The sequence below is a fragment of the Sodiomyces alkalinus genome (assembly GCF_003711515.1).
Source record: "Sodiomyces alkalinus F11 unplaced genomic scaffold SODALscaffold_4, whole genome shotgun sequence".
In the NCBI taxonomy this organism is placed as follows: domain Eukaryota; kingdom Fungi; phylum Ascomycota; class Sordariomycetes; order Glomerellales; family Plectosphaerellaceae; genus Sodiomyces; species Sodiomyces alkalinus.
Window position 1 is genome coordinate 388,609 of NW_021167082.1, and position 27,975 is coordinate 416,583.

General features: G+C 56.6%; 10 protein-coding genes across 10 annotated transcripts; 4 read left to right on the forward strand and 6 right to left on the reverse strand.

Annotated features, from left to right (window-relative positions):
• Window positions 1-1,561: 1,561 nt before the first annotated feature.
• Window positions 1,562-6,436, forward strand: SODALDRAFT_310164 (phospholipid-translocating P-type ATPase; the record flags this gene model as incomplete). The annotated part of the gene is made up of 3 exons (XM_028609129.1): window positions 1,562-4,010; window positions 4,098-5,508; window positions 5,591-6,436. The coding sequence occupies 3 exons, from the start codon at window positions 1,562-1,564 to the stop codon at window positions 6,297-6,299; spliced, it is 4,569 nt and encodes a 1,522-aa protein (XP_028466789.1). The 3' UTR covers window positions 6,300-6,436.
• On the reverse strand, window positions 6,351-8,049 carry SODALDRAFT_332426 (hypothetical protein). Its single transcript, XM_028611704.1, has 2 exons — window positions 7,205-8,049; window positions 6,351-7,140 (listed from the first exon to the last, which is right to left on the reverse strand). Exons 1-2 carry the CDS (start codon window positions 7,770-7,772, stop codon window positions 6,563-6,565), a joined length of 1,146 nt encoding a protein of 381 aa, XP_028466790.1. The 5' UTR covers window positions 7,773-8,049; the 3' UTR covers window positions 6,351-6,562.
• Window positions 7,863-8,215, reverse strand: SODALDRAFT_149920 (hypothetical protein). Its single transcript, XM_028606849.1, has one exon. The coding sequence runs from the start codon at window positions 8,175-8,177 to the stop codon at window positions 7,953-7,955; it is 225 nt and encodes a 74-aa protein (XP_028466791.1). The 5' UTR covers window positions 8,178-8,215; the 3' UTR covers window positions 7,863-7,952.
• Window positions 8,216-8,482: 267 nt separating this feature from the next.
• Window positions 8,483-10,058, reverse strand: SODALDRAFT_350252 (hypothetical protein; the record flags this gene model as incomplete). The annotated part of the gene is made up of 2 exons (XM_028613464.1): window positions 8,549-10,058; window positions 8,483-8,509 (listed from the first exon to the last, which is right to left on the reverse strand). Exons 1-2 carry the CDS (start codon window positions 9,878-9,880, stop codon window positions 8,483-8,485), a joined length of 1,359 nt encoding a protein of 452 aa, XP_028466792.1. The 5' UTR covers window positions 9,881-10,058.
• Window positions 10,059-10,966: 908 nt separating this feature from the next.
• On the reverse strand, window positions 10,967-15,706 carry SODALDRAFT_350253 (TATA-binding protein interacting; the record flags this gene model as incomplete). The annotated part of the gene is made up of 4 exons (XM_028613465.1): window positions 15,087-15,706; window positions 11,965-14,983; window positions 11,559-11,897; window positions 10,967-11,473 (listed from the first exon to the last, which is right to left on the reverse strand). Exons 1-4 carry the CDS (start codon window positions 15,320-15,322, stop codon window positions 10,967-10,969), a joined length of 4,101 nt encoding a protein of 1,366 aa, XP_028466793.1. The 5' UTR covers window positions 15,323-15,706.
• Window positions 15,707-16,794: 1,088 nt separating this feature from the next.
• On the forward strand, window positions 16,795-18,077 carry SODALDRAFT_323472 (hypothetical protein; the record flags this gene model as incomplete). Its single annotated transcript, XM_028609805.1, has 2 exons — window positions 16,795-17,290; window positions 17,377-18,077. The coding sequence occupies 2 exons, from the start codon at window positions 16,795-16,797 to the stop codon at window positions 18,075-18,077; spliced, it is 1,197 nt and encodes a 398-aa protein (XP_028466794.1).
• A 1,434-nt stretch (window positions 18,078-19,511) lies between these two features.
• SODALDRAFT_339497 (septum-promoting GTP-binding protein) lies at window positions 19,512-20,376 on the reverse strand (the record flags this gene model as incomplete). The annotated part of the gene is made up of 4 exons (XM_028612861.1): window positions 19,512-19,610; window positions 19,678-19,752; window positions 19,856-20,333; window positions 20,363-20,376. The coding sequence occupies 4 exons, from the start codon at window positions 20,374-20,376 to the stop codon at window positions 19,512-19,514; spliced, it is 666 nt and encodes a 221-aa protein (XP_028466795.1).
• Window positions 20,377-22,968: 2,592 nt separating this feature from the next.
• Window positions 22,969-24,097, forward strand: SODALDRAFT_332431 (glycine cleavage H-protein). Its single transcript, XM_028611705.1, has 2 exons — window positions 22,969-23,164; window positions 23,302-24,097. The coding sequence occupies exons 1-2, from the start codon at window positions 23,032-23,034 to the stop codon at window positions 23,703-23,705; spliced, it is 537 nt and encodes a 178-aa protein (XP_028466796.1). The 5' UTR covers window positions 22,969-23,031; the 3' UTR covers window positions 23,706-24,097.
• Window positions 23,848-25,507, reverse strand: SODALDRAFT_332432 (porphobilinogen deaminase). Its single transcript, XM_028611706.1, has one exon. It carries the CDS (start codon window positions 25,302-25,304, stop codon window positions 24,246-24,248), a length of 1,059 nt encoding a protein of 352 aa, XP_028466797.1. The 5' UTR covers window positions 25,305-25,507; the 3' UTR covers window positions 23,848-24,245.
• Window positions 25,508-26,740: 1,233 nt separating this feature from the next.
• On the forward strand, window positions 26,741-27,928 carry SODALDRAFT_350258 (hypothetical protein). The gene is made up of 3 exons (XM_028613466.1): window positions 26,741-26,974; window positions 27,005-27,101; window positions 27,195-27,928. The coding sequence occupies exons 1-3, from the start codon at window positions 26,840-26,842 to the stop codon at window positions 27,584-27,586; spliced, it is 624 nt and encodes a 207-aa protein (XP_028466798.1). The 5' UTR covers window positions 26,741-26,839; the 3' UTR covers window positions 27,587-27,928.
• The last annotated feature ends 47 nt before the right edge of the window (window positions 27,929-27,975 follow it).

Here is a 27,975-nt window from a genome sequence, read left to right on the forward strand (position 1 = left end):
TGCTGGGTGACTTGTTACTACCTTTTCTGTATTCTCTACCTTGTACTTTTTTCCTCTCATTAAGGTATGTTAGGTGGTTGAGAGTGCTGGTCTCTAGGCATGTATGTAAGAGAAAGGCCCAAGCCAAAAGAATGAAAATTGATAACGGAGAAATTGAATCGCGGATTCAATGTTCAGTAGGTGTTCACAGACTGTCGACGACGAGTCACTGCGCCTTGGTGAATTGGAGCCGGCTCGAACACGGAAAAACGGCGGGGCAGAAACTGGTTTAGCAAAGTACTCGGTACATAAATCCAGCGGTACATCTACCGCGTCACGCTTGTATCTGCCACCTTCGAGTCTCACTTTCGAACCTACTACCGTGCAGCCGGTGCTCCGCATAACTAACTCCATAGAAGGACCTGAAGAATGACAAGGCAGGACCAACCGGCGGTCATTGTCACTTCCGCTATTTCGAGTTTCGAGGGTCGCGCCTGACTGGTCACACTTTCACGCCCCGTTCCTTACCTTAGTCTTTCGTGTTGGGATACACGTAACCCGCTTCTTCTTCGTCTTACTCCTCGTCTTCGTCCTCTTTCTCCTCTCCTCACTTCGCTTTCGTCTTTCTTTGAAATACCATATCACAAGCGCTCATTCTTCTTGGGTTTTTTTTTCCCTTTTTGGGGTTTATATTTCTTTCGCTTGATTGTTACGTGCTCATCGAACGGAAGTTGTCCTTTTCGCTTACGACAGCCTGCAGTGAATCCGTCAACCTTGGCATTCTTCTCTCCGTTGGCCTCCTTGCTCCCTGGCCTCTCCTCTTATCATCTCTGCCAACTCGACAAAACGGACCCGAGTATCTCAATTACGGAGCACAACCTGGCAGCCATAACACGATCGTTGTGGTATTCGTTGTCTACAGCCATCGTCATCAGCAAATTCCAATTCATCATCTACCCTCTGTGAGGTCTACGACGACACGTCCTCGAAGCGCTCGAATTTCCAGTCTCGGCGAAGTGGGACACGCTCGAAAAGAGACACGTTCGCAAAGCCCTTTGACAACCGACGGTTCGAAAGGCGCCTGGGATCTCAAAAGAATGGCTGCTGCGACTTGCTGATACCAAAAGAAGAAAAAAGAAGAAAAGGAGACGAACAGCCCCGTCTACTACCCGTCTTTTTCGACAGTTTCATCACATATCATCGAACACGAAAGTCCAACGCCATACATTGAGTGAAGAAGCCTGACGCTGTACGAAAGGACCGAGAAACAAGGGAGAGAGAAATAAGGTACAGACAAGAGAAGCAGGCTATGGACAAGGATCATATTTTGCATTCCCTTCGCATTCCCTTCACATTCCTCAATTAGCATCGTTCATTTCCCGTCCTCAACCTCTCCTCTCCGGGCCATCCCGTCTTCATTGCGGGGGGAAGAACTGGCCCATTCTTTTAAACTTCGACGCCGCCCTTGACTGACGCGCCGTCGACCAGCTCGCCGGCCCCAGGGGCCTAAGTGCCCGTCCCAACCCTAAACACACGTACCTGCTGGCCCGGCCATTCTGCCCTTCCTTTGGCCGGATGTACCATGACTCGCCCGCCACCCAGGAACCCGACCACGGCTCCGACCGATGATGAACATTCGCCCGTCCCGGTAGCCCATTCCGGGGCGCGTCCAGCCTATCCTTTCCATCACATCGGCTCGTCTTCGAAAGCCCACCGCGAGAGCCAAAACACTGTCCCCGATCCTATATCCTACGCCACCACCGTCGATTTCGATGACCTTAAAGCGGAGTCTTCTACACAGTATAAAGCTCCGAAGAAGAGCAAGCGCATACGATGGCTCGATGCCAGGGACGAAGCCTTCGGCCGCGTCGCCACGTTATACCGCAAAGTCGTCATCCAAGGTATCTTGCGCCAGAAACCGTTACCGCCGTCCCCCGATGGCAGGCACATACCGCTGTCCGCCAACCGAAAGCGCTCCGAGTTGCTTACCGATGAACGCACCCGCAAGCCCTACACCGATAACTTCATCCGTTCCAGTCGCTACACCGTCTGGGACTTCTTACCCAAGCAGCTCATCTTCCAGTTTAGCAAGCTCGGCAATGCCTATTTCCTGGCCATCTCTATTATGCAGCTCACCCCTGGGCTTAGCACCACCGGCGAATGGACCACCTTTGCCCCGCTCATGGCCTTCGTCGCTCTGTCAATGGCCAAGGAGGGCTACGATGATTACCGCCGATACCGTCTCGACAAGGCGGATAACCGTAGCGAGGTGCAGGTTCTGGGTGAGGACCTTAACGCTCTCCGCCGTGCCAAGAAGAAGGTTGCCAAAGCGACCAAGGAGGGTTCCGAAATGGCCATGGACGACCTCGGCGACGGAGGACATGAAGGCGAGTGGTCCACCATCCTCTGGCAGGACGTCAAGGTCGGCGACATTGTCCGCCTGCGACGGGATGAGAACGTTCCCGCCGACATTGTCGTTTTGCACGCCTCCAACCCGAACAGTGTCACCTACATCGAAACCATGGCTCTCGACGGTGAGACAAACCTCAAAGCCAAGCGCGCCTCCCCGGCCCTGGCCGCCCAGTGCAGCACCTTGGCCGGACTCAAGGCCTGCGAGGCCGTCGTCGTGTCGGAGGATCCCAACGTCGACCTGTACCGCTACGACGGTCGCGTCACCGTCGGGGAAGAGACCCTTCCGCTGTCCCTCGCCAATGTCGTCTATCGCGGCTCCACTGTCCGTAACACGGCCGAGACCATTGGCCTGGTCGTCAACACCGGGGAGGAGTGCAAGATCCGCATGAACGCCCACAAGCACGTCACTACCAAGGCTCCCGCCATGCAGTACGTCGTCAACGGCTGCATCGTCTGGCTCGTCTTCGTCCTCCTCGGCATCAGCGGCGGCTTAACCGGCGGCTACTTTCTACTCCGCAACACGGTCGAGCGCCACTCGTGGTTCCTCGGTGGCACGTCCCTCAGTTTCCGCGAGGTCTTCATCGCCTACATCATCATGTTCAACACGCTCATCCCGCTCTCCCTCTACATCAGCTTGGAGATCATCAAAGTCATCCAGTTCTACCTCATGGGCGACGTCGAGATGTACGACCCCGTCACCAACACCCCCATGGTAGCCAACACCACCACCATTCTCGAGGACCTCGGCCAGGTCAACTACGTCTTCTCCGACAAGACCGGCACCCTGACCGAGAACGTGATGCGCTTCCGCAAGATGAGCGTCGCTGGCACAGCCTGGCTGCACGATATGGACGTCGAGCGGGACGAAGAAGCCAAGCAGAAGCTCATCGCCATGGCGCGGAAGAAGCGCAAGGGCAAGGGCAAGGACAAGGACAAGGACAAGAACAGGGTCGCGAAGCCTGAGCTTGACGACCCTCCTCATGTGTCGTCTCCTGCCCGATGGAACGCCGGCGGCAACCAGAACGGCACAGCCGAACGAGACCCCGAGCTCAAGACGGAGGATCTCCTCGACTACCTGCGCCGCCGGCCCAACACCGCCTTTGCGCGCAAGGCCAAGTTCTTCCTCCTGTCCATCGCTCTGTGCCACACTTGTTTGCCCGAAGAAGGGGACAAAGGTGAGATTGAATACCAGGCCGCTTCCCCCGATGAGCATGCCCTGGTTGAAGCAGCCAGGGACCTCGGCTATGTTCTCGTGGACCGGCCCAATCAACAGATCATTCTCCAGCTTCCCAACTCGGACGGCTCGACCACGCGCGAGACGTATGAGGTCCTGGACGTCATTGACTTTACGAGCAAGAGGAAGCGCATGTCCATCATCATACGCATGCCCGACGGCCGTATCTGCGTCTTTTGCAAGGGTGCCGACAGCATCATCCTGCCTCGTCTCAAGCTCTCTCATATCGCCATGCAGAAGGCCTCCGGCGTCGAGGCCATGGCCCACAAGCGCAGGAGCATCGAACAGGAGAAGCAGCGCATAAGTATGAGCAGCCCCCGGAACAGCATGGCAATGGGTCGTCCGTCCATTTCCAAGAGACATAGCCAGTTTGGCATGAAGGATGGTGGATTCCGCTTGTCGGTGGACGGCCAGAAACGAATCTCCACCATCGCCGGCGCCGGGGCGGAAACATGGAAAGCCTGGGCGGCAGCGGACGATGCCCAGGGCAGGCTGGAAGAGGTCGAAGTGCGAAAGGAGTCGGAAAGGCATCTGGCGGCTCCGTCACCCTTACAGAGCCCGCGCACCTCGTACGCGGCGTCGCCGCGTCCCAGCATGGCCCTGTCAGTGCACGAAGACGTGCTGGACGGTCTAGTCGACGAATCGGCCGCGATGAACGACGGGGCCATGTTCGAGCGCTGTTTCCAGCACATCGACGAGTTTGCCAGGGACGGGTTGCGCACGCTCTTGTACGGTTACCGGTATCTGGAGGAGGACGAGTACGCCAGGTGGAGGAAGATTTACTCGGACGCGTCGACGAGCCTCGAGAACCGTCAAGCGAAGATGGAGGCGGCTGGCGAGCTCATCGAGGAGAAGTTTGACCTGGCGGGAGCCACGGCCATCGAGGATAAGCTCCAAGAGGGCGTGCCGGACACCATCGACAAGCTCCGCCGCGCTGGGATCAAGGTCTGGATGCTCACCGGCGACAAGCGCGAGACGGCCATCAACATTGCTCACTCGGCACGGTTGTGCCAGCCTTTTTCGGAAGTCATCATTCTAGATTCCACCACGGGTCGGCTGGAGGAAAGCATCCACTCGACCCTCTCCGACGTCAGCCGCGGAATCCTTCCTCACACAGTTGTGGTTGTCGACGGCCACACGCTTGGCCTCATCGACGACGACGAGACGCTGAGCTGTCCGTTCTACGACCTGGCCAGCCGTGTCGACTCGGTCATCTGCTGCCGGGCGTCTCCCGCGCAGAAGGCCAACCTGGTGAAACGCATCCGCCGCCAGGTGCGCGACTCCCTGACCCTCGCTATCGGCGACGGCGCCAACGACATTGGCATGATCCAAGCGTCGCATGTCGGCGTCGGCATCTCGGGTCGCGAGGGTCTTCAGGCCGCGCGTATCTCGGACTACTCGATCGCGCAGTTCCGCTTCCTGCAGCGGCTGCTCTTTGTCCACGGTCGCTACAACTACCTCCGCACGGGCAAGTATATCCTGGCGACATTTTGGAAGGAGATTGTGTTCTTCCTGCCGCAGGCGCACTTCCAGCGGTTCAACGCTTACTCGGGCACGTCGCTGTACGAGAACTGGAGCTTGACCGTTTTCAACACGTTCTTCACCTCGCTGCCCGTCATCTTTCTCGGTGGGTTCGAAAAGGATCTCAGCGCCAAGACGCTGCTCGAACATCCGGAGCTGTACAGGTACGGCCATGATCGGGGGGCCATCAACGTGCGGCTGTACGTTGGCTGGACACTGCTCGGCGTGGCGGAATCGTTCATCATCTACTACCTCACCTGGGGTGTTTACAACAAGCTGCCTTTTGACGAGGACACGTCACTCTACGCCATGGGGACCGTGCCGTTCAATGTCTGTGTGATTTTCATCAACGTCAAGCTCTTGTATGTCTCTTTATTATTCTTGTGGCCATCTCCGCCCCCGTGACTCGTGTTTTGCCGCCCAGTACTGACCTCCATATTGCAGGGTGCTCGAAATGCACGACAAGACCATCATTGCCTTCCTCGGCGTGTTTCTGTCGATCACAGGATGGTTTCTGTGGAACCTCGCCCTCTCTGGGCTCTTCCAGAACGAGTTGCGCATTTACCAGATCCGTCGCGCGTTCCTGGACAACTTTGGTGCTACTCTCAACTTCTGGACCGTCTGTCTTGTGGCCCTCGGCGCCGTCTTGGTGCTGGAGCTCTTTGTCGACGCAGTCCGCCGCGTCTATTGGGCGAACGACGTGGACCTGATGCAGCGCATAGAGAGGGAGGAGCGGAAAGCGGCCAAGCGAAAGGCGAAGGAGAAGATGGCCGGATCCGGTGATCCTCACGGGGAGGACCGCGATGGCCACGACGGCATGCAGGCAGACACGGTGGTTTATGGAATGAAGCCCCACGGCGGGACGGTGCCGACGACGGCGGGGCGCGCGATGGCGAATACGAATAACGACGTGGCGTCGGCGCGGACGTCGCTGCAGCGCCTGCGGCGGTCGTCCGATTTCCCGGCGGCCGTACCGGAGGACGGGAGCGATCCGTTTGAGAAGGGGTTCGGCAAGGCGCATAAGACGAAGATGCACCAGAAACCTCCGCATGTCACGACGCGATGGGTTTCGTCTGGCAGGGATGTTATGGAGGAAAGCCCTATCGAGTTGAATACGCCGACGGGCGATAGCCGGGTAGGACAGGCGATTTGAGAAGCGTATGTCTGGTGTTTGGTGTTACATGTCTTGCTTAGATACCACATTGATGCATATAAGTTCCATTTGACTGAGAATAGTACCTGATTTACAATTACACCTTTTACACCTTGTTGATCAGACTTATGGTGCCTCACTTGATCTCGGTTTGGAGACGGGGATGCACGGCGATTCCTCTCGTCAGCATGGTGAGATATCGGTCGAGTTGTGTAAGAGACGGGTCTCTCGCCAGCATGGCTGATGCATCAGAGGAAGCCACATCACAACTCCTTCATCACCTCGGCCACGGCCTTGGCGGCCATCCGTCTCTTCTGGTCCTCGGGCAAACCGGCGCTCATGTCCCTGACGGCCTGCAACTTGCGCATCATGGCCTCGATGTTTTCGACCTCGCGCGCTTCGTCGACGACGGTCTCTTCCGGTCTTTCGTCCTCTTTGTTTGCCTTGGTCGCGTCGCCGGTCTTTGCGCCTACTGTTTCCTCGTCCTTTGTCGAGCTTGTGGCAGCTGCTGCGGCGGGTGGTTCCCTGACGAGAGGAGAGGCGATATCACGATGACTGCCGCCGGGGGGGTGATTTTCGTGGTCGTCTTCGGATTCGAGACCCCAGATGGCCTTTTTCAGGCCTTGGAAGTCGGCCTTGTCGAAGCCGAAATCGAGGCTTTCCGGGTCGAATTCGTCGTCGTCGTCGTTGTCGCCTCCTCCGTGGCCTGGTTTTGTTTTTGTCGCCCTCGCGGAGGTCTCGCCTGGTTCGTCTTCCATGTCTTCCATGTCTTCCGCTGATGGGCCTTGGGCCCAGTCGTTCGACTCTAGTGCCTCCAGGACGCGGGGGATGCCCATCTTTTCTGTTGGAAAGGGGTTCAGTCTGGGCGAAAAGGTCAACGGGGACGGACGGGTCTAGAAACATACCTCCGAACTCATTCCGCCCTTGATCGCTTTCGTGGCCTCGTATAAGGACGAGCTCCAAGCCGGCCTCGGCACATACCTCCTCCCACGTCGCGGCGATCTTCTCGTGGTCCAGGTCGGTGCCAGTGCCCCCGCCGGCAACACCGATGGCCAGCCCTACGCCGTCCCATTGCCAGCCGCCCAGACCTTCGCGGACGACGCGACCCACTTGGCGGAGGAGACGATGGGTGCTACTACTTCTGTCCTCCTGCTCGTCGTTCTGCTCTGTGCGGCTCGCTGTTGTGGAATCGGTTGCGGGCAGAGCGGGAGGAGAGATGGGAAAGACGACGGCTATGCCGCCTAGCACGTCGAGAACCTCCTTGGCTTCCGGGGCAAGGAAGGCGGAGGCCCAGTCTGCGGGGTCTTCGTCGGGAATGAGGTCGAGCCAGACGGGGACGGTGGCGGTGTAATACGCCGTCTTGAGGTGCAGGGGATGGGTGGTTCCGGCTAGGGAGGGGCCGGCGGAGGTGGAGGATGTGGGCTCGGGGTGTGAGCCTGTGAGGTCTGTGGTGTGGCGATGGTGGGGGTGCATTAGCTTGGGGTGGGACGGTGATGGAGGGAAGTTCACTTGAAGGTAGGCAGGCGATGAGAGGACGACGGTGAGATGGCGGGGTTTATAAAAAAGAAAAAGGAAACAAGAAAAAGGAAAAAAGAAAGAAAAAAAAGAAGAAGAAAGCCGACTATTTCCATGACTGACCTTTGAGCACTCGACTTAGATGGTCGACTTGGTTTTCTGCGGATACAGCCAGAATTCTCCTGGGATTAGATATCTCCATTGCTGTGGAATTTCGTACTTTGTGGTGTTGCGATGATAGTGATAGTGAGTGAAAGTGAGTGAGGTTGAAGTTGTGAGATGCAAAAGCAACGAGAAGCTCAAGACGTCGGTGTGGCGGGGTAATACTACGATGTATCGAGGTACACTTATTGGGGGTAACATGGGGGGTAAGGTGGGGGCGCTGTGGGGTATTGTGGGTCGTGTGTTAAGGGCTGAGGTCTATCTCACCGAGGTGAGTGACCTGGAATATACAAAGTGCATCGTGTTTTTTATACTCTGTAGTATCCGTACGGAAATCTCATATTTTTGACAGGAAGTCGAAATAAATATCCTAGTTATTTAAATCGGGTAAATAGGAATGGAGCCATAAATTCGAAAAGAATAACATCAAGTTGCAAGAAAGTAAACCTGACCCTGTACCCAAAATTGAGAGTAAATACATTATACGGCAGACACTCGACTCCGTCTCAGTTATCGCCTCCCCATCCGAAATGCTGGTTGACAGTATTCATAGCATTCACTCCCGCCATTACAAAGCCGCCCACGGTCCCCGCCATGCCCCCGCCGGCAGCCGCCTCGTCGAAACTCAAGCCCTGCGCAGCCTGGGCGGCAATCAGGTCCTGCTGGTCCAGCGTGCCCTGCCTCCTCCCCAGCACGGCCTTCCAGATGGCCCTGGCCCACATGTTATACCACTGCTCCTCGCTCACGCTGACAAACTCCCTTCGCCCGCTCCCGTTCCCGGCGGGGACGAAGACGAAGCGGGAGAAGTGCCACTCGGCGACGGCGACCTCGAAGCGCTTGGTGCGGAAAAACAGCCAGGGCCAGGTGAAGACGAAGAGCAGGGTGAGGTAGGTCAGCCACCGCAGCCACGCCAGGAGGCGCCAGCGGTTCGTGCGGCACTGGTTGAACACCTCGACGGCGGCGTCCTCGACGGGGAACCGCACCGTCGTGCGGCCCCGGTACCCCGTGTTGCGCACCAGCGCCTCCAGCTTCGCCGCCACCGCCTCCTCGTCGAACCCCGCCACCGTGCGCCGCAGCAGGAACGTCTTCAGCCCCGCGTGGCTCGCGCAGTAGCGGTGGCACCACTCCGCCAGTCCCGGGGGGCCCGCTTCTTCGGAAGCGGGAGTTGTTGTTGTTGTCGCGGGGTCCACCCCTGGGCGGGTGGTACTACTACTACTACTACTACTACTCCGCCCGCCGAACCCGGGCGCCCGCACGGCGAAAACGGTGCCGCGCCGCACCTTCTCGAAATTATCCGCCGTGCGCAGCTCCCGCCACGACGCCCGCGTGTTGATGTCCGAGTAGAGGAACGGCGTCAGCTCGACGCGCACGTCAAAGTCGACGTGCTCGCGCTTCTCCGTCTTGTCGCCCTTGCGCACCGTCTCGGTGTGCGTGCCCCGCACCTGCACGAAGGGCCGCGGCGGCGTCAGCGCGCACATCTCGATGTGTTTCTGCAGGAAGGCCGGGTCCGTGTCGAGCCGTCGGTCCATGTAGCATTCGTGGCCTGTGGACTTGTCGCGGTGGGACGGGCTCAGGAGGTAGCCGGCGTGCCGGCCTAGGAGGGAGGAGGAGCCGCCCCCGCCGCCTGGTGGGAGGAGGGGGGCGGGCGCCGCGGCGTCTGGGTCGTCGGTGTACAGAGGGGGTAGGTCGTCTGCTTCGAGTTCGGCGGGGAACTCGTCGTATAACCCGCCTGGACGGTGCGGCGGGAGGCCGGTGGTGTGGAGGGACAGGGCGTCGGATGTCTCGCCCAGGCGGAGACCCGGGACCGGGGTGGAGCCGGACGCCGAGGTGTCATATTGATCGTCGTCGCCCTTCTTCGGTTTGACGGTCGGGGATGAACCCTTGGGATTGAAGGCGTCTGACATGTCGATGTCGGTAACGGGATCCTGTCTTTTCCGTTTGGTTTTTCCGTTTCTAAGAAAACAAGAATGGAAACCGAGGAGAAATAAAGAATAAATGAAAGAATGAACAAGAGTCTCCTTCACAAAGACAATAAACGTGGCAAAAGGAAAAAGAGGTGAAAGAATGAGGACTGGAGAATTTAATGGGCTCCCTCAGACCAAAGGTAGACGAGACGTACGGAGTACTTAGATTCTAGGTAGCTTTTCTCTCGGTGTCAGCATCTGGAAATAGAAGTCCGAGCCCTGTCCAATAGCTGCGGGGTGGTTACCTCACTAGGAATCCGTTAGCTCCCTGTCAATGACTGTTAGCAGAGTCGTATACATAACGCAAATGGTGGCTGTGAGGTACATTGACTGGAACATCCCGAGCTCCAAGTACAAAGCAGGTACGTTGTAGTTGCGTCAATGCATTAGTTACCTTAGGGTGGGTCTAGTGTACGAAGTACACCCAGTCCTACGGGAACGCTAAGACCTCTTACGGCCGGAGCTTCTCTTAATCCGCCGCCCAAGGGATTTCAGCTTGATATCTCTGGACAGTACTAGTAGACCTGATGAACTACCCGGAGGTTTGATTGTCCTCGTGTAAACCCGTACGGTGATAGGAAGAAGCGAGCGCGATATGTGCTCCATGCTAAAGCGTCTGCCCATCTCCACAGCCGACACTACACCGTCTACTGCTGCCGTTCTTACGCATATCTTCATTTTCCATACCTATGAACCCCCCTTGCGCAGCCTTCTTCGCCCAAGGAACCCGCCACCCCCTTCCGTTCCGGCTGGCTTCTTTTCTATCCTGCATCCTCATCCGCCGGTATCGTCAGCTTTCAACGACTAATTTTTTTTCTTTCTCTGCGGTTTCGTGCAAGAGACTGAATGACATGGGAGCTCCCAGAATGACAGCATCATTGAGGGGACTTGAACCAAAAAAAAAAAAAAAAAAAAAAAGAAGAAAAAAAAACCCCCCCAAGTCGTCGACCTCACGTCCCCTAAAGGCAACCACGATGCAGGGACAGACAAGACATCCGAGGCAGTCTCTCAGAGCATGAGCACCCCCTAAGCGCCGTCTCTTCGGTTCACCTCGTTCTCTTCCCGAAGCCTCTTGAGCATCGGTTGGTAATCCTTCATCGCCCACTCCCAGTACGCATCCCAGTCCTGCCGCCCCTGGTTGCTGTGTCCCGCCTGGACCCCGCTGCCCGACTTGCTGTTCGCCACCCTATCCGCCAGCATCAGCGACACCCGTAGCACGCTCCGGTTCGCCTCCTCCTGCTTCTCCACCTCCTGCTTGACCGAACCTTCCTTGAGTTTGGTCGACAAGACCCCCCGGAACGCCTCCGCGATGCCGTTGAGCCGCCGAGTCGTCTCGTCTGGGTCGATCTTCACCAGCTTCGACAGCATCAGGTTGCACAGCGACCGGATGTCGTTGTCGTCCCTAAGTCCGGCGATCACCCGGTCGAACAGTTCCATCTTGTTGATGCGCGAGTATGCCGTGTCCATAAGAGCGTACAACATTTCGTAGGCGCTCTGTGTGTTGGATGTAAAGTCAGCATTCTTGAGCTTGAGCTAAAGGAAGTGATGGAGAGAAGCAGTGAGAGGAAGAGAAAAAAAGAAAGAAAAAAGAAGAAAAAAAGAAAGAAAAAAGTCTCACCTTGCGCACTTCCAACCCATCATCCACCTTGTGCTTGAACGGTCCCATCTGCACCTCCCGGACCAGCTCTGGCTTAACCTTAGACTCGGCCAGGACGATGGGCATGAGTTGGTTGAGATGAGGCAGGATCAGATCCGCCTTGTTGTGTGCGGCCGAGTTGAGCGTAGACATGGCCAGCCGTCGGTTGTCCATCTCCGAGTCCGTCAGCATCGTCAACAGCATCTCGAGAAGGGCGTCCCTGAGCATCGCATCGAACCCGTCGTCGCTATCGGGGAGCGTGTATCTGACCGCCTGCACCGCCATGCCGCGGATGGCAGGGTCACTGTGCTTCAGCAGGGACTGCGAGGTAAAGACGTTAGTAAAGGGAAAGAGAGAAAAAAAAGGAAAAGAAAACAAAAACCCTCACCTTCAACTCGGGCATATACGTCTTCGGGTCGACAATCACAAGCCTCCCCACGCACTCGGCGCACGCTACCGTATTCTCCGGGTTGGTCGAAGCCGTCAGGAGTTGTCTCCAGAGAGGCCCCGCAAACTGCGACATGTCGACCGAATGCCCCGACATGTGCTGCAGGATCTCCTTGATGGACTGGATGGCCAAGTACTGCGTGTTGCCCCCTTTCTCCATCGTCCCGAGAATGACCGGCAGGTACCGGGACACGTTGCCCAACCCGGCCCGCCCAAGGGCCACCGCCGCCGCGATCGACACCTTGTCCGGCTCCGAGTGGAACTGGCTCAGGAAGAGGTCGGGCCCCAGTGGCGACGACTCGCCCAGCCGCAGTCCCGCCTCTCCCAACACAGCCAGCGACAAGATGGCCCGGGCATCGTCTCTCTTCTGAGCGCTGGTCCGCAGCTCCGCAACGAAGCTGTCGATGGTGACGCCGGCCGAGCCGCCGCTGCTCACGAGGAGTGCGCCGATGACCTTGCCAACCACGGAGGGGTCTCCTTCGATGCTCACCGACTGGAGCAGCCCTGCCATCAACGGCTGACCCGCGCCGCTCTCGCCGACTTTGGCCACGAGCGTGAGCAGCTGGTCAAGGAGGATGCCGGCGTACGTCGACTTCAAGAGCTCGCACACCGCGTTGACCATCTTGGGCGTCACCACCAGGTCGGCATCCTCTTCCACCAGATAGGCCAGGATGAGCAGAGCCGACCCCAGCGAGTGTGTGTCTTGGTTGCTGATCAGCGTATCTATCGCCAACACGGCGGCCCGGATCGTATCCGGATCAAGCTTGCCCTTGGCCGCAGGAGAAGCCAGCAGATGCTTCAGCGCCTGGACGCTAGACGTCCGGATGCCCCTGTCGAACTTCCGAAGCTGCGTGGCGAGCTCCAAAGCGATGGGCCGGATCCACTCGCTCTCCAGCTGATCGGCGCTCGTGCAGAACAAGGCCACGTTGTCGACCGCTCGTACGGCGGCAAGCCGGGTCGTCTCGTTTCTGATGCGGTCCAGCAAGAGATCCAATGCCACCTTCCGCTTCTCGGCCGATATCAGCTCGCCGCCCTCGGCACTGATGGTCCGGGCCACGAGCACGCCGAGCGCGTGGATCGACCGCTGGCGAACTTCGGCGTCCGCCTGAGTTTGTGTGGTCCTCTCGACCACCGTGTCGAAAAGCTTCTGCAGTTCGCCCCTAAACTTTTGCGTATTGAGCCGTGACCGCGGCGGGGTAATATTCTTCACGATCTCCTCCACCGTCCGTATCGCCTCGCACGAGATTTTGTAGAAGCGGTGGTTCACAGCGGTCGTAACCGCAGCCACAATCTGGGGGAGATGAGGCTGCAGGATGTTACACGGGTGCGTCTTGGCGATGCTGCTGACGAGACGCAGCGCCGTCATGCGCAGGGTGCTCGGTGTCGCGGATGCGTTGCCTCCGGTCGCGGTCACGGACGACGCGTACCCGGACGCGTCGACCGACTTGACAGACTCTATAACGGGGCCAACGATATCGTTGAGGTAATCATTCAAGCCGCCACGTTGCACTTTGACAATGTCGTCGAGGAGATTGAGGATGGCCTGTTTGGTCGGGATGGCCTTGGTCTTCAAGTGCTTCAAGGACGCCTTTATGACGCCAGGGGTCAAGCGGGCCAGGTCGGCTCGAGGACCCGTAGCCGGGGCCCTTTCCAGCGTGGGGGAAATGGCGCCCGGTTCGGCAACGCTGCTTTGGCGTCGGCGCTTTCTGCTGATGGGCAATTTGTAGGACACGTCGTCCTCCTGGCCTTCCAGGTTCCAATCGACGGAACCGGGATAGAGATCTTCGCCCGTTTTGCGCACGAGGAGGGACAGGCAGCTGATGACCTCGAGCCGCACGTTCTCTTCCCGTTCGTCGAACTTTTTGACCAGGGCAGGGCCGGCCCGGGAGTAGAGAATGCCGCTGTACAGGAGTTCGCCGTGGGCCCTGGTCGAAATCAAGGTCCGAAGCGCCTTGGCCGCACAGCGGCGTACTTTCCAGCTGGAGTCGTCGTCGTCGTCGTCGTCGTCGTCATAATCGCCGCCAAAGTCGACCGCGTCGTCTTCGTCTTCGTCATCCTCCTCGTCATCTTCCATGTCCTCGTCCTCCTCCTCGTCGACGGCCAAATTGGGGTCGTACTTGAGGAAGCGGAGACAGGCCTGGATGGTCTCATCGGTAAACGGTTCCATTTCGGTGGGGCACGAAGAGAGGAAGGCTTCCAGGGCAATGAGGGACGCTTCCCTCACGTCGTTATACTCGAAGCCCAGATCTTCCCCGCCGCTAACTTCTTCGAGATGCTTCGCCAGCTCTGCCTCGCCCAATGCCTGGAAGACGAAAGGCGCCAGGGCGGGCAAGTGGGGACCGAAGCGGTGGGGAATGGACCTGGCGACGGACCCCAGGATGGAGATGTAGAGGCGGCGGGATACGGGACGAATGTCTGGTCTGGAGAGGCCGTTCACCATGCCCTGCGTGAGCTGGGCCAGTAGACTGTCGGATAGGTGGGGAGCGAGGATGGAGACGGCAACGACGGCGCGCTTTTTGACGGCGGAGGAGCCGCGGTCCTTCTCGAGAATGTTCATGACAGAATCCAGCATGGCTTCGACCTCGAGCGGGGAGAGCATGATGCCGAAGCACCTGACAACCTCGACGAGGACGTCGACGGCCTCAGGGCTCAGGTCCTTGTCGTTCTGCAGCAGGCCTTCTGGAATGGGCGGCAAGGGGACTTTGGATGGCGGGGGTTGGATCTTGTCGCCCGGGCCAAGCAGTCGTGGGATCAAAACACGACTGACGGCGGAATAAGCCTCCTGGGTGTCGCGAGAAGGTGGGACGCCCGGAATAGGGCGGGCCAGGGACATGATGGCGGTGCGCAGAGCCAAGGACGGGACGGCACCATCGATGGAGTTCTTCAGCTTGATGGACGAGAGCTTTTCTAACATGGGGGCTATGACGGCCGGAGGGAGCTTGATAACGAGGGGTCCGAGGCTGGCGTGGTAGGTCGGCGGTGTCAAGTTAGCGAAGGACCGTTGTCGGGGGAGGAACCAAAGGCAACCGAAGGAACCGACGATGGACATGGGAGAGGACTAACCACTTGACGGCGAGATTTTGGACCTCGCCATTCTGGTCGTCCAAGGTCTTGATGACGCTATCAACAGTGCGGGCGGCGACATTGTAATCGTGATGTAGGAAGTCGGGCTTAGCCCTCTCTAAGATGGCGATGAGGTCATTGAGGCCCATGAAGCGGTAGTCGGGGTCGGCCTCGGACAACTTGTTTAGAAGCTGCATCACCATCTGCGGCGTCGGATTGGGGGTGGACGACGCCATGTCGATGGCCGGGGTTCTGGAAGCGGAATAAAAGAAGGAAAACCAGGAGAAGAAGACACTACAAGAGAAATAGGATCAATATGTGTGGAACAGTGAGGAAATCGACTACTGGGAGGCGAGTGGTCGAGGAGCCCATAGAGCGGGAGGGTCTCCCTTTCTATGTCGGTATTGGGCGTAAGGCGGTAAATATTTGAAGGTCCCGCAAAGAGATGTGTTATGTTCAACGTGGTTGCTGGCACCAAATCTCTCAAAAGGTGGATCGACAGAGAGGGAGGAGAGGGAGGAGAGGGAAAAGAGGGAGCTCAAGATGGTTTGTTGGAGGGTTGGAGGTTGGAGGGTTGGAGGGGTTGAAGGTGAAGCAGGCAGCCTCCTCCCAGAGCAACGATGACCACTGAAACTTGGTGGGGTAGGGACAATGCTGTACGTTGTATCGCAACTGTCGTAGTTTGGTAGAAAGAGCCCCACAGAAGCTGTTGACCGGGCCGATCCCCCTCCGAGACCCGCTACCTCTCTTGCGTTATCTTATCCGTACAAAGCCGTCTTAAGGTACCTACCTTAGGTAATTACAGCTGACCTCCAAAGTACTCTATAGGACTCAGTAACTACCGTGTCTATAACTACCGTATCTATAACTACCGTATCTATAACTACCGTATCTATAACTACCGTATCTAGCATAGCATGCGCTGATCCTTATTTTATGCTCACTTACTTGAAACCACTCATGTCTGTAGAGCCTACTGTAGCATGCTGGAAACCTCGAACCCGAGGACGAAGCCAGAGTAATATGAGCCATGAGCCAAACCGTCGGCCTCAAGACGAAGATGTTGCACGCACGTCTTTAGTCCCTACGACGATTCTCTAACGACCTGGATTTATAGCTGGAGACTACCTATCAACATCACAAACTCTGAGATGAAATCGCTCGCTCCTATTCCTCGTCTCTCCACTTGGAAAGTCATCACTCCTTCGCAACAAAAGAGTTTACGCAACCTCAGGAGCCATGAAGTCAGGTGCGACCCCAGGACAATGCGAGTAGGTACTTGGAGTTCATGTCAATAGGGCCAGGCCGCCAGGGGCATCCCAAGTAAAAATGAGTTTACGTTTCAACACACGGAATCGCAAAGTCAAAGACTACCAAGCGCTTCAGACTCGCGCCTGCCGTCCTCGGTCTTGCTTCTTCTGCATCCCTGACTTGTCATGACCTCCCCGCTGAAGCCTTTCCGTTCTTCAAAACATGCCCATCTTTCCATCTGGACCTCCGAGGCTCGAACCACATTCGCAAACAATATTCTATCTCCCATCGGTAACCTCCACACGCCCTGCAGCAAGAGCTTTAATCAAATTATTTTAAACCACATCGTCATCACCATTACGTGCGTTGGCCCCGTCTTCACCGTTCATCCATTCTTTTTTTTTTTACAATTTTTTTTTATACAGACGCTCTCCCTCCCTACCTATATACACCCATAATGGCCACCAACATACCGGACCCCAGCACTTACATCTCTATCCAACCCCCGGGCCACGCCTACGGTACCAGCGGCTCCTCTTCCTCGCGCGCGGTCTCCAGGGGTCGCACCAGCATCGGCAGCCACACCCCCCGCGACCGGTACAGCTTCAGTACAGACCGCCGAGGACGGGTCGACAGGAAGAGCTCGCAGGCCAGAGACGAACACGCCAAGGAGCTGACGAGGCAGCTCGAGGAGCTCCGTAAAATGCTGGCCGAGGCCGACAAAGCGCGAATATCGCCCAGACCCTCGCAGCCCGTGTCGCGACCGAGGGCCGTTCCCAATAGCGTACCGAAGAGTCAAAACAATACAACGAACATGAAATCGGCTTTCTGCCCCTGTATTGTCCAGGGCTATACCGCCCAGCGGCTTAACAGGCTGGAACACGGGAAGGCCGCCCTGGGGTTGGATGCCGAGGAGTGCAGTTCTAGCTACTGGCTCTGCTTCTCCTCTGTTCGTACGTCACTCCCAACAAAATACAAGCCTCTTGGGTGAAAGTTGAGTTAGCGGAATGTGACTAACAAAAAAAACCCCTCCTCCCAGCTCTCTGTCTGTACTCGCTCCCTATCTACAGCCACCGAAAGAAGATCGCCGCCCGATACGGCTTGAGGGTGACCGCAGATGACTGGCTCGGTATCTGTGTAGAACCTTGCTGCGCCATCCACGACAACGATGAGTACATCATTCTTCGCGAGGCCAAGAAACTGCGCGAAAGCAAGGCAGAGGCGGCCAGCGGACGCCCCGGGGAGTACGTGCCGCATCCCCCAATGGCCGTACCAGCGACCACGCGCGGAGGAAGCGTCTTTGCATCAACGGCCGGTACTCGCAGGTCTAGTAATGACGCCGACGCGCATCCATACATGAGCCAGGCAGTGCTGTTGTCGGAGATGATGCCTCGTGTCCCGGAGGAGGAGCGCGTGATCCCGCAGCCGAACGGAAGCAGCGAGCTACCTTCAGCGGCATGGAATGTCCCCAGCAGCCATGAGTCCGAGGCACCGAGGAAGACGAATGAAGAGGCGGAGGTTGGGCGCCGGCAAAGTCATGACGGCATCGGAGAGTCTGGAATTGTAAAGACCGCCCTCCCCGATAAAAAGGAAGTTCAGTCCCCTCCTGTTGCGTCCCGGGATACGATACAAAGTACCCACCAGGTTGTCGATGCGGGCGCCGGACCTCATGGGAAGCAGCAGCAACCGTTAGACGACGATGCCGGCTCTTCCATACCTGGCAGGGCTTATACCATATGACTCGCAAGTTCTTCGTCCTCGAGCGTCGTCTCGCCGGCTTGTTAACGGAATATCGCAGAGGGCGAAGTCGTCTCGTGGACAACGGAGCGGCGGTGAGGAGGTATGCAGCACAGGTGAAGAGGCCGAGGAATCATGCGCGTCGTCGACTGATTCGAGAAAGCTCCAGTGATGATGCGGACTTGGGCGGTTGTCTATTCATACGGAAGGGGTGGTGGTTCGCGGGATGTCATCGTTGACTTGGGTGTTGGATGCAAATTGACCTATGGTCGGATTCTGTTGCGATTAATTGGTACTAGTAGTAATTAGTAAGGTAAGGTAGTATCGAGTACGGAGTATTGAGTACGGAGCATGGTGTACAGAGTAGGATAGCTTTGAGAGTATTTCATACTTCGCCTTCCTCTTAACATTGTTCGAAGACATGGGAAGTTCATGTCCATTTCTCCCAGCCCTGCAAGATCACCTCCGATGACCCCTGAAAGGACGATGCGACAACGATGTTAATGTTGCACGAAGTTTGCCATTGGGTCATGGTATGGCCCGACCATCTTACATCTTCTCTCCATCCCACTCACATAACCTCGCAAGTAAAAAAAAATAAGCAAGAAGACTAGCATTCCGTCGCCCTTTTCATAGTTTCTTCCTCCCTTCTCTGCGTATCTGGTCTGATTCGCGAAAACGCCTTAGCTGCCGTGTAAAAAGCAAACCACCCATCCACAAGTCCCAAGGGGCCTGATGCCCGTGGCATCCTAGCCATCAGATTTTGACATGGCACTAATATGATGCGACATGTCTGATTCTCCTCCTTTTCCTCCCCAAACACGGGTCGGACTCAACCCGAATCAATAGATAGAAAAGGGGGAGGCAGAAATTTTCTTTTGTTTCTTTTTTGTTTTACGAGTGCAAAACAGCCAGCTAGTTTATGGTTTGGTGCCGGCAAACTCGAAATGCTGACAAGACACGACTAATATCCCGGTGTAGTTGTAGTTGCGAAGTGGCAAAGACGCGGGGTTTGCGTGGTTATGTTGTCGACAAAGGAAAACGGAAAAGGCGAGAAAGTGGAAGTGTTCATTTTTGGTGAACTTGGGGGCAACTCGGGCGCCTTGAGGCCATGGTCTAGGTAACGGGGATCCATACGACTGAGAGGCAGGTTCGTAGGGGAGGTAGGTTGCCCCTCGGCTCAAAATCCCCCCGGTTGGCGGAAGAACACGGCCTTGTGGGAGAACCAGGCAGAGTAACTGGCACTGTGGTCAATGACGGATCTGTCACGTTGGTATCGTCAAGCCGTGATGAGTCGTGATCCATTAAAAAGTATAGTGTTAGGATGGGTTGGCAGGGGAAATGCGAAGTGTAGTTGGAAAAGACTGGCTGATCCTCCAAGGTGACCATTAATTACTGCTGTTGCTGCGGACGTCCCCGGGTAATGCGCCGGACTGTTTAGCATGTCTGGTAAAGGAGGAGAGGCTCGCCGACGTTCTCGATTTCCGGAATGGTGCATTTGAGGTCGAAGGCTTTTGAGAGGACGATCTTGAAGATCTGCGCGAGACGTGTTAGCTTGGCAAGGCGCAACGGAGCAAGGACAGGGGAGTACTATGGGCCACACCTTTTGCACGTTGATGCTGTGACTTGTGCTGCTGAAGATGAGGGCAGCCCGCATGGCCTTGGCAAAGCGACGAGCCTAACGTTTTGACGTGTCAGCACGATATTTCACGATATGTCCCCCGCCCGATTCCACCTACCAACCCCAGCCCTTAGAAAATGAAAATGAAAAAAACCCATACCTGGTTGGAAATTTCCTCTTGGTCCTCCCTTGGGAAATTGACAAAGTGATCGTACTTTGTACCGACGAGGATGGGGATGGCCGTCTTGTTGAAGCCGCGGCCCTGGCGGTACCACTCCTTGATGCTGTTGAGGGTGCTCTTGCGGGTGAGGTCGAACATGAAGAGAATGGCCACGGCGTCGTTGCAGACCAGCGGGAGCATGTTGACGAACTCGCGCTGGCCGCCCAGGTCCCAGATGGAGAAGGTGATCTCGGTGTTGCGGATGGAGATGGTCTTCTCCATGAAGTTGACGCCCAGGGTCTGGATGTAGTCCTCGTCCCAGCTGCCCTCGACGTACTTGACCATCAAGCTCGTCTTGCCGATCTGCGCGTCGCCCACCATACCGACTTTGATGACGACGTGGTTGCGGCCGTTGGCGGCTGCGGTGTTGGTATTGTTATTGTTGGCGCTGGCGCTGGCGCTGGCACTGGGGCTGGGGCTGGCGTTGATGTTGGTGGAGGGCTCTGCGCTGCGTGAGCCATGGTCGCTGCCGCCGCCGTAGGCCTGCTGTGCGGAGCCCGATAGGCCGGAGGGAGGACGGGAGATGGACGCTGGAGGGGCGGATGGCGGGGGGGGAGGAGTGTTGGCGTAGCGCTGTTCGTCGGCAGGAGGAGGGACGGGATTGCTCTCCTCCTCCGGTCTAGGGTGTTCGGCGAGGCCTTGGTCGAGGGACCGGGATTGGCCGTGATATCTCTCCTGGTAAGGATAGCCGTTGTTCTGGGTGGGCGACTCGGGGCCGACGCGAGGTGATCCCTCGAGCCCGCCGAGGGTGGTGTCATGGACGTCTTGGGGTGGCATTTGGCGGATGTCTTGAGGTGGCATTTGGTAGACGTCTTGCGGAGGCATTTGCTGGACGTCTTGAGATGGCATTTGCTGGACGTCCTGTGGTGCCATTTGGTGGACGTCTTGCGGGGGCATTTGGTGGTTCTCCATCGTGGTCGTAAAACCGGGCCGGTGACCCAAAGGAAAAGTCGGACGAATTCAAGGTTTGGTGAGCTTGCGAGGTGGCAGTCGACTGAAAGAGGGTAAAGGGGGACGTCGACGAGACGGGTAATTCGGTTGGCTTTGGGGTTTTTTTTTTTTTTTTTTTTTTTTTTTTGCGTCGGTGGTACCTTGGCAGGGGAGAGTTGGGCGAGTTCGGCTTGATTCAGTCGGTCGGTGGACGAAAAAAGGGAGAAGATGGCGGAAAGAGCGGCGTCAGAAAACGAGGGTGAGGGCCACGGTGTGCGTTTCGGTTACCAGGCTCGGACTCGATGTTCGTTCGTGGGAGGCTATGGCACGAAATGGAACGTTCTCCTGGTCCTGGCTGGGGTGTTCAGTGGGAAGTGAACGCTGGATTACCGGATGGGTATAGCGTGGAGGATGTAGGTATTTCGGAGGCAGTGCGAGTGCGGGTGCAACAGGGTTACAGAGGCAGAAGCAGCAGCGCCAGCACCTTTGATGCATATGGGGGAAGCTCAAGCTCACTCCGAATTTGGTCTCAGAAAATTACGGAGGAGGAGAGACTCGGGGAAATGTGGTATTGCATCGATATGGGGCTTGGGAAGAGCATATCTTACTTACCAGTTCGTGGTCGTAGGGAGACAGAGACTTGGAGTCCAAGGCACGTTGAAAACGGGAGACCAAGCGAGACAGGGGTCAGACTCGGGGGGGAGCTCGACCTCAACTTTTGACGTGGGGACAAGCTTGACAAGGTTCCACAAAGAAAGATGCCGATAATGTCGCGAATGTAGCAGAAGGAGAGAGGGAAAGACAGACGAATTTGGGCGATTCCCTCGTAGACCGTGAGAGAAGGAGAGGTGGGAGCGGAACCGAGAGATCGAGAGTAGGGATACACCGAAAGACGGACGAGTCTGAGAAGTGGAAGAATAACGCAGATGGTGACGCAAAGAGAGAATGTGGTGAACCAAAGAGCGGGACCAGGAACCTGGCCAGGGCCTCTAACTCACGAAAGTGGTGGTGACCAAGTCGTCGGATGCAATTACGGGAAAGTGGGTACTAGATAGTGATATGATATTCGGATGGGAGAAAGTTGGTAGGAGTGGTGGTGTGGGCCATTGGCCGTCAGGAAAGGGGATGGTCACATATTCGACTCTCATTGGCTGGCGTACACCCTAAGGCGAGGGACCTCAGTGGACTATAGGGGGATCGTTCCCTGAAGATCAGGCGCTTAGCGAAGCACTGGACGCCCTGAAGCACCCAAAAACAGTGGTCAGCTGCAGGGGGCCGGTGGGCAGCAAGCCAGATACCCACAAGTACGAATAATTGCGAATTATTCAGCTAAAAGGGTGTCGAACATGGTATACGTTGAATAGCACTTAGGTGACGATATGATGACAATCCTGATTGAGCAGAAATCTCGTGTGTATTATATCAAGGTTGTGCAAACCCTTTAGTGAGTACTGCTCTATCTGGATCTTATCCGGTCTCTCCCAAAGGTCCCCCTTGTTATGGAGATGTCCGAACCCCGAGGACTCTTGCCTCACTATAGGCACGTGCGAATGAGACCATCATCATCACAATTATCACCCAAGTGCTGTTTGAACGTGTAACATATCGGGGTAAATACAAATATGCGCATGGCCTCTCGTACAAGATGAATACCTTTGAAGGCGTGTGGGCATCGGTGGTCCCAAGTGTCCGAGGCGGTGGGAGAGCCTGGAAAGCCGTTGTCTGACAACCCCGCAGCTCAGTTGACGGTCCGGTGATTTTGTACAATTGACGTCTGATTCGACGTAGTGTGAGTGTTGGGAAAATGGGTGCGAGTGTTGTCGTATTGATTGAATGAGAGGGTGTCCAGGATCCCACAATGCTCTTTTCCCCGGCCATATAGTATCTCCGGAATCCGGACTTGGCATTTGTACGAAGTACTCCCTCGGATGGTATGTACCCTTGGCACAGGCACGGAGTACAGCCGATAACCATGTTATCTAACGAAAGACATGACTGGCCAATGGCACCACTGCTCAGGGACCGATGTGTGCCGATAGCATCATCAATTCTTTTGGTATCTCAGTCCTCGGTCGGACAACACACACTCCTCTCCCTCACAATCCTCCGAAAAACTTCACCGCTCCGTCCAGCACGTCTCCCACCTATTATCGAAACCCGTTTTCTTTCTGTTGTCCCTTCCCACCATGGCTTCAATCGCTCGTTGCGTCAGGGCTGCCCGCCCCTCTGTTCTGTCCACCATCTCCAAGCCCATTGCCGCGACATCCCGACCAGTCTTTTACCGTCCCACGCAGCGATGCTTCTCCGCGACTCCTATCTGTACGTCACCGAAGGCCCTTTTACAATGGCCTCTATCTGTTTTTTTTTTCTTTTTTTTCCTTTTCTTTCCCCCACTCTCCTCGCGCCAAGTTTGCCTCCCGCTAACGGCCAGTTCTCTTTCCCCTCGTCATGTACAGCTGAGGTCCGAAAATACACCAAGGACCACGAGTGGATCGACCTCCACGCCGACAACAAGACGGCGGTGATCGGCATCTCCGAGTACGCGGCCGAGGCGCTGGGCGACGTGGTCTACGTCGAGCTGCCGGAGGAGGGCGCCACGGTGGCGCAGGGCGACTCGATCGGCGCGGTCGAGTCGGTCAAGAGCGCGTCCGACATCAACGCCCCCGTCAGCCTGCGCATCGTGCAGTCCAACGTCGAGCTCGAGGAGAAGCCGGCCAAGATCAACCGCGTGCCCGAGGACGACGCCGCCGGCGGTGGCTGGCTGGCCCGCGTCGAGGTGGACGAGCAGGGTCTCAAGGAGTTTGAGGGGCTGTTGGACCTCGAGGCTTACAAGGAGTTCACCGCTACCTTGCACGAGTAGATGCGATAAGGAAGGCATTCCCATTTTCGGATGGGGGCGCCATCATTCGGCGGGATGTTCTCTTTAAAAGTCCGAATCAATTTGGGTCGAGACCGGGGGAATGGATGCAGCCGTATAGCGTATGGTGGAGGATGGAAGTGACGAGTTCAACCTGGTTCCATTGTTCATTACGCCTTCGGGCCCCGCATGCCAAAGGGAGATGCAGCGGACTGTCCCCAACCAGAGCCGCACATGTTGGCGTCGGGGGTTTTGCACTGGGTTTCGGCTTTCAACGGCAGGCTAAGTATAATATACAAGAGGGGCGAACGGAGAAAATGACCGAGAAAAGAAAAAAAAGAAGCAAAACATGCAAAGATCAAATGCAAAGCAATTCCGAGCCATTTTTCCAGGGCTATATATGCCTTCGCTTTTTTTCCGTCTCGATATTATGCCGACCAAGCCCCGACCATCGTGATATTGTATCGCCGTCTATTCATCATCATCCATTTGCCATCATCCATCAACCTAAACTGCAGCCCAGCAGCAGCACCCCTAAGACAATTAGGTCGAGACTGAAGCAGCCTCGGGCGCAGCCGCCTGATGTTCCGCACGGGCCTTGTTGATCTCATCCAAGATCCTCTGGGCACCCTTCTCGACCAGTTCCTGCGCCAACTCCTTCCCCAACCTCTCGGCGGCTTCCGGGGTATCAACAGCCGCCCACCTCTCGCCATCGACAGCCTCGGTCCCGTTCGGGTGCGCCACGGTCGCCTTGAACTTCAGCTTCGCGCCACCCTCGTCGTGCCAGCTGGTCTCCACCCCGATCGGCACGCTACAGCCGCCCTCCAGCGTCCGCATGAGGCTGCGCTCGGCCTCGACGGCCAACCGGGTGGACCGGTCCTCCAGCCCCGCCAGCAGCGACAGGACGCGGTCGTCGTCGGCGCGGGCCTCGATGCCCAGGGCGCCCTGGCCCACGGCGTGCAGGATCCCCCCTTGGTCCGAGGCGAGGTACTGCCCTATGCGCGCGTCGTAGCCCATGCGGAGTAGCCCCGCGGCGGCGAGGATGATGGCGGCGTAGGGCCCCTCCGGGTCGTCGAGCTTGCGCAGGCGGGTCTCGAGGTTGCCGCGCGTGTCCGCGTACTCGAGGCCCGGGTACTTCCTCCTGAGCTGGGCCATGCGGCGGACGCTGCTGGTGCCGATGACGCTGCCGGCGGGGAGGTCGGCGATGGTCTTGTATTGGGACTCGGTGCCGGCCTTGAAGATGATAACGTCCCGCGGGTCTTCTCGGTTGGTGACGGCGCCCAGGACGCAGCCTTGGGGGAGGACGGTGGGCATGTCCTTCAGCGAGTGGACGATGACGTCGAGTTGTTTGTTTGTGAGCTTAGCTTCGAGCTCGTTGGTCCAGAGACCTTTGCCGCCGAAGTTGTAGAGGGCCGTGTTCTGGTCCTTGTCGCCCAGGGTGGCCATGCTGTGGATCTCGTAGTTGTAGTCGGGCCGGATACGCTTCAGGCCCTCGAGGACGATATGGGTCTGTTTCATGGCGAGGTTCGACTTGCGCGTGCCTATGCGGATGGTCGGGGCGGACGAGGGAACGCCCACTGCTGGAGCTGGAGGGGTAGCCATGGTGGTGGGACGTTCAAACACCCACGAGGTGCGGAGGTAATTCAATGGGTGGAAAGATGCAAGGCCAAGTAGACCGTTTGCCTGCCTCTAGAATGGTGTAAATTGGGGCAGGGCTGATTTGAAGACTCGATACTTGAACGGTTTAACGGTTTTTCTCGAGTGGAAGGACGAGATTTCGGTACAATCGACTTGAGGAAACAGAACCTGAACGGCTTAAGGTGGAAACCGGAAGGTGGGATGGCGGGGTGTGGTGGGACCCTGTGCCTGACATGTACCTAGGTATACAGTGTGGAAGCGGGACTTCTTTTTCTTTTTTTTGGGCCTCAACGCCACACTCGCCTCGTGACATCGCTCAAGTCACTTCAACAAGTCTCTCACTCATATCTTCATCAACCAACCGTCAACAGACGCCGTCATCGGTTTCAAGAGAGGATCTCTTTCAAGTCCTCTGGATAATACTATATAGGCTCCATTCGACATATTCAATATTCATGAGCAAGCTTCCAGAATAATAGTTCACAATAGTTCATAGGGTCGGACCATCCACTCCCCCCTTTCCCTCGACAAGCTCTTCTGAATAGGTATGACAAGACATCTCCTTAGAGCGCTCAGCGAAATGGCATGCCAGGCTACTACCCATCATTTTCTTTTTCCCCTTCAGTCAGACATGTTCCACATGCTGTCGTGCTTTGTCTAGTGATAGGAGACATGCGGCAGTCCCGCGATGCGTTGAACGCTCTCGAGCACAGAAACCATCTCAGTCGTCTCGAGGGAGACAACTTCGCCTCATGAATGCTGTGCACTTGGCACACTATATGATGTTTAACAAACTCACGATTGCTACACGGCTACGGGGTGAATTCTTGTTTCCACTGCTGTTCGAATCCGGACTTTGTTTCATCTGGCGAATGGTGCCTCTTACGGGGAGGCTCTGTTGAGCATGTTGACTGTCCATTTCACCGACATCCCAGATGGTTCCTCGGCTTTTGGTGTTGCCGTAGTGTTCGGTTTCCTCTTCGGCTCACTCACAAACAGGACGTTCTTGTCCCACCTGATTTCCGAGCCTGTTGAACATGAGTGAACCCCTCTTAGGAAACACACCTGAAGCGGATCTTCACAGCTCTCTTGATTCTCCTTGTATGAACCCCGGAAGATGACGAGATGTGTCCCATTTTCCTTCTCCGTTCGCACAGAAACAGTCACAGACGGAACCATACCGTGATCACGGTTTCACCTTTCTGTATAGCCATGGGGGAAGACCATGGGCAGATGCATACCCGTCAGTCGTCCGCAGCAAACACGGCTTTAGCCTCAGAAGGCCAAGTATCATCTCAGTGATTGATCGTGAACCGTGACCCAGTATTCCATATCATGAGGGTTGCCCTCCCAAGCTCGGGGCTATAAGACCCATGCGAACGGAGACCCATCTCTTCATTACCTTCCACACGTCTCGAACCCTCCCAGTGTTCCTCAACTTGATAACATTGATATCCCGTCTACTCAAATTGTCTCGTTCCTCCTCTCCTCCAGTCACAATGAAAACCTACGTCTTTCTCTCCGCCCTGACATCCCTCCTCGGCTGGGCTTCTGCCCTGCCCCAAGAGGACAACCCGACACCTTCCGTGCCAGAGCCTTTCACAGAGCTGTCCACCTCCTACACGACAGTCACAGTAATCGTAGGCACACCCACCCAGTCCCAGACTGCCGAGGAGACCTCCGGACCAGCCGGGCCCACCAACGCCCCCTCTTGTGTCTGCGGCGCCACGTACTGCGGCAAGGTCCTCGAAGAGTACCTGAGTAAGTCGACCCGTTCCGTTCCGTCTTCCAACCCCCCTGACTGACTCCTTGCTATCTGTCACTGGGACCCCCCTAACGCACATTCATCCGCAGACTACACCCCGGACCAGCTTGTCGAGGGTTACTGCGCCACCCCGGGCATAAACTGCGCCGACGACGACGGAGCCGACGACGGGGACGACAACGGGGACGACGGAGACGACGCCAGCGACAGCCATGACGCAGCAACCCCGGAGGCCGAACAGATCGCCGAGTCCCTGTTCGTCTGCATCTGCGACCCCGCCGAGCCGGAAGTATCCCGCGTCGAGCTCCTCTGCGCTTGCCAGGGCAGCTGCAGGAACGAAGCCCCCGACTACATCAGCCGCTGCGAGACGCCCTGCAACCTCAACTGTTCCCCCGATGGAGAGGAACAGGCTGCTTCCGACGAGGAGCAGGAGGAGGAGGAGCCGCCTTCGAGTGGCGCTTCCCGGCTTCGGATTTGGTGAGGGTTGCCCTCTTGCAGAGGAGGAAGGGTCACGGTGTTCACCGGTCTCCGTGTTTCTCACACAAGTCTTGTCTCGCGGTGGTGATGGTAGCTGGTAAAGGGGTTGTTCTCCTTTTGGTTTCCAGGCAGTTTCGATAGTCTCACTCACATGAAGAAAAGTCCCACCAAATGAACCTCAGTGCGAAAGTAGGAAGTGTGTCCTCTCCCTCTTGCGTTATATGTTGAGAAAATGGTAGCACTATAAAGAGCCATCTATTGAACTCCGGGTTCCTGCCATAGGCTTTTTAACCGTCATATCTTGCCCTCAAGAACGCTCGCTTCAACAAGATGTAGATGAGTATAAGTTGCAACATATTACAATAGACAGATATCGAAGAGAGAGAGAAAAAA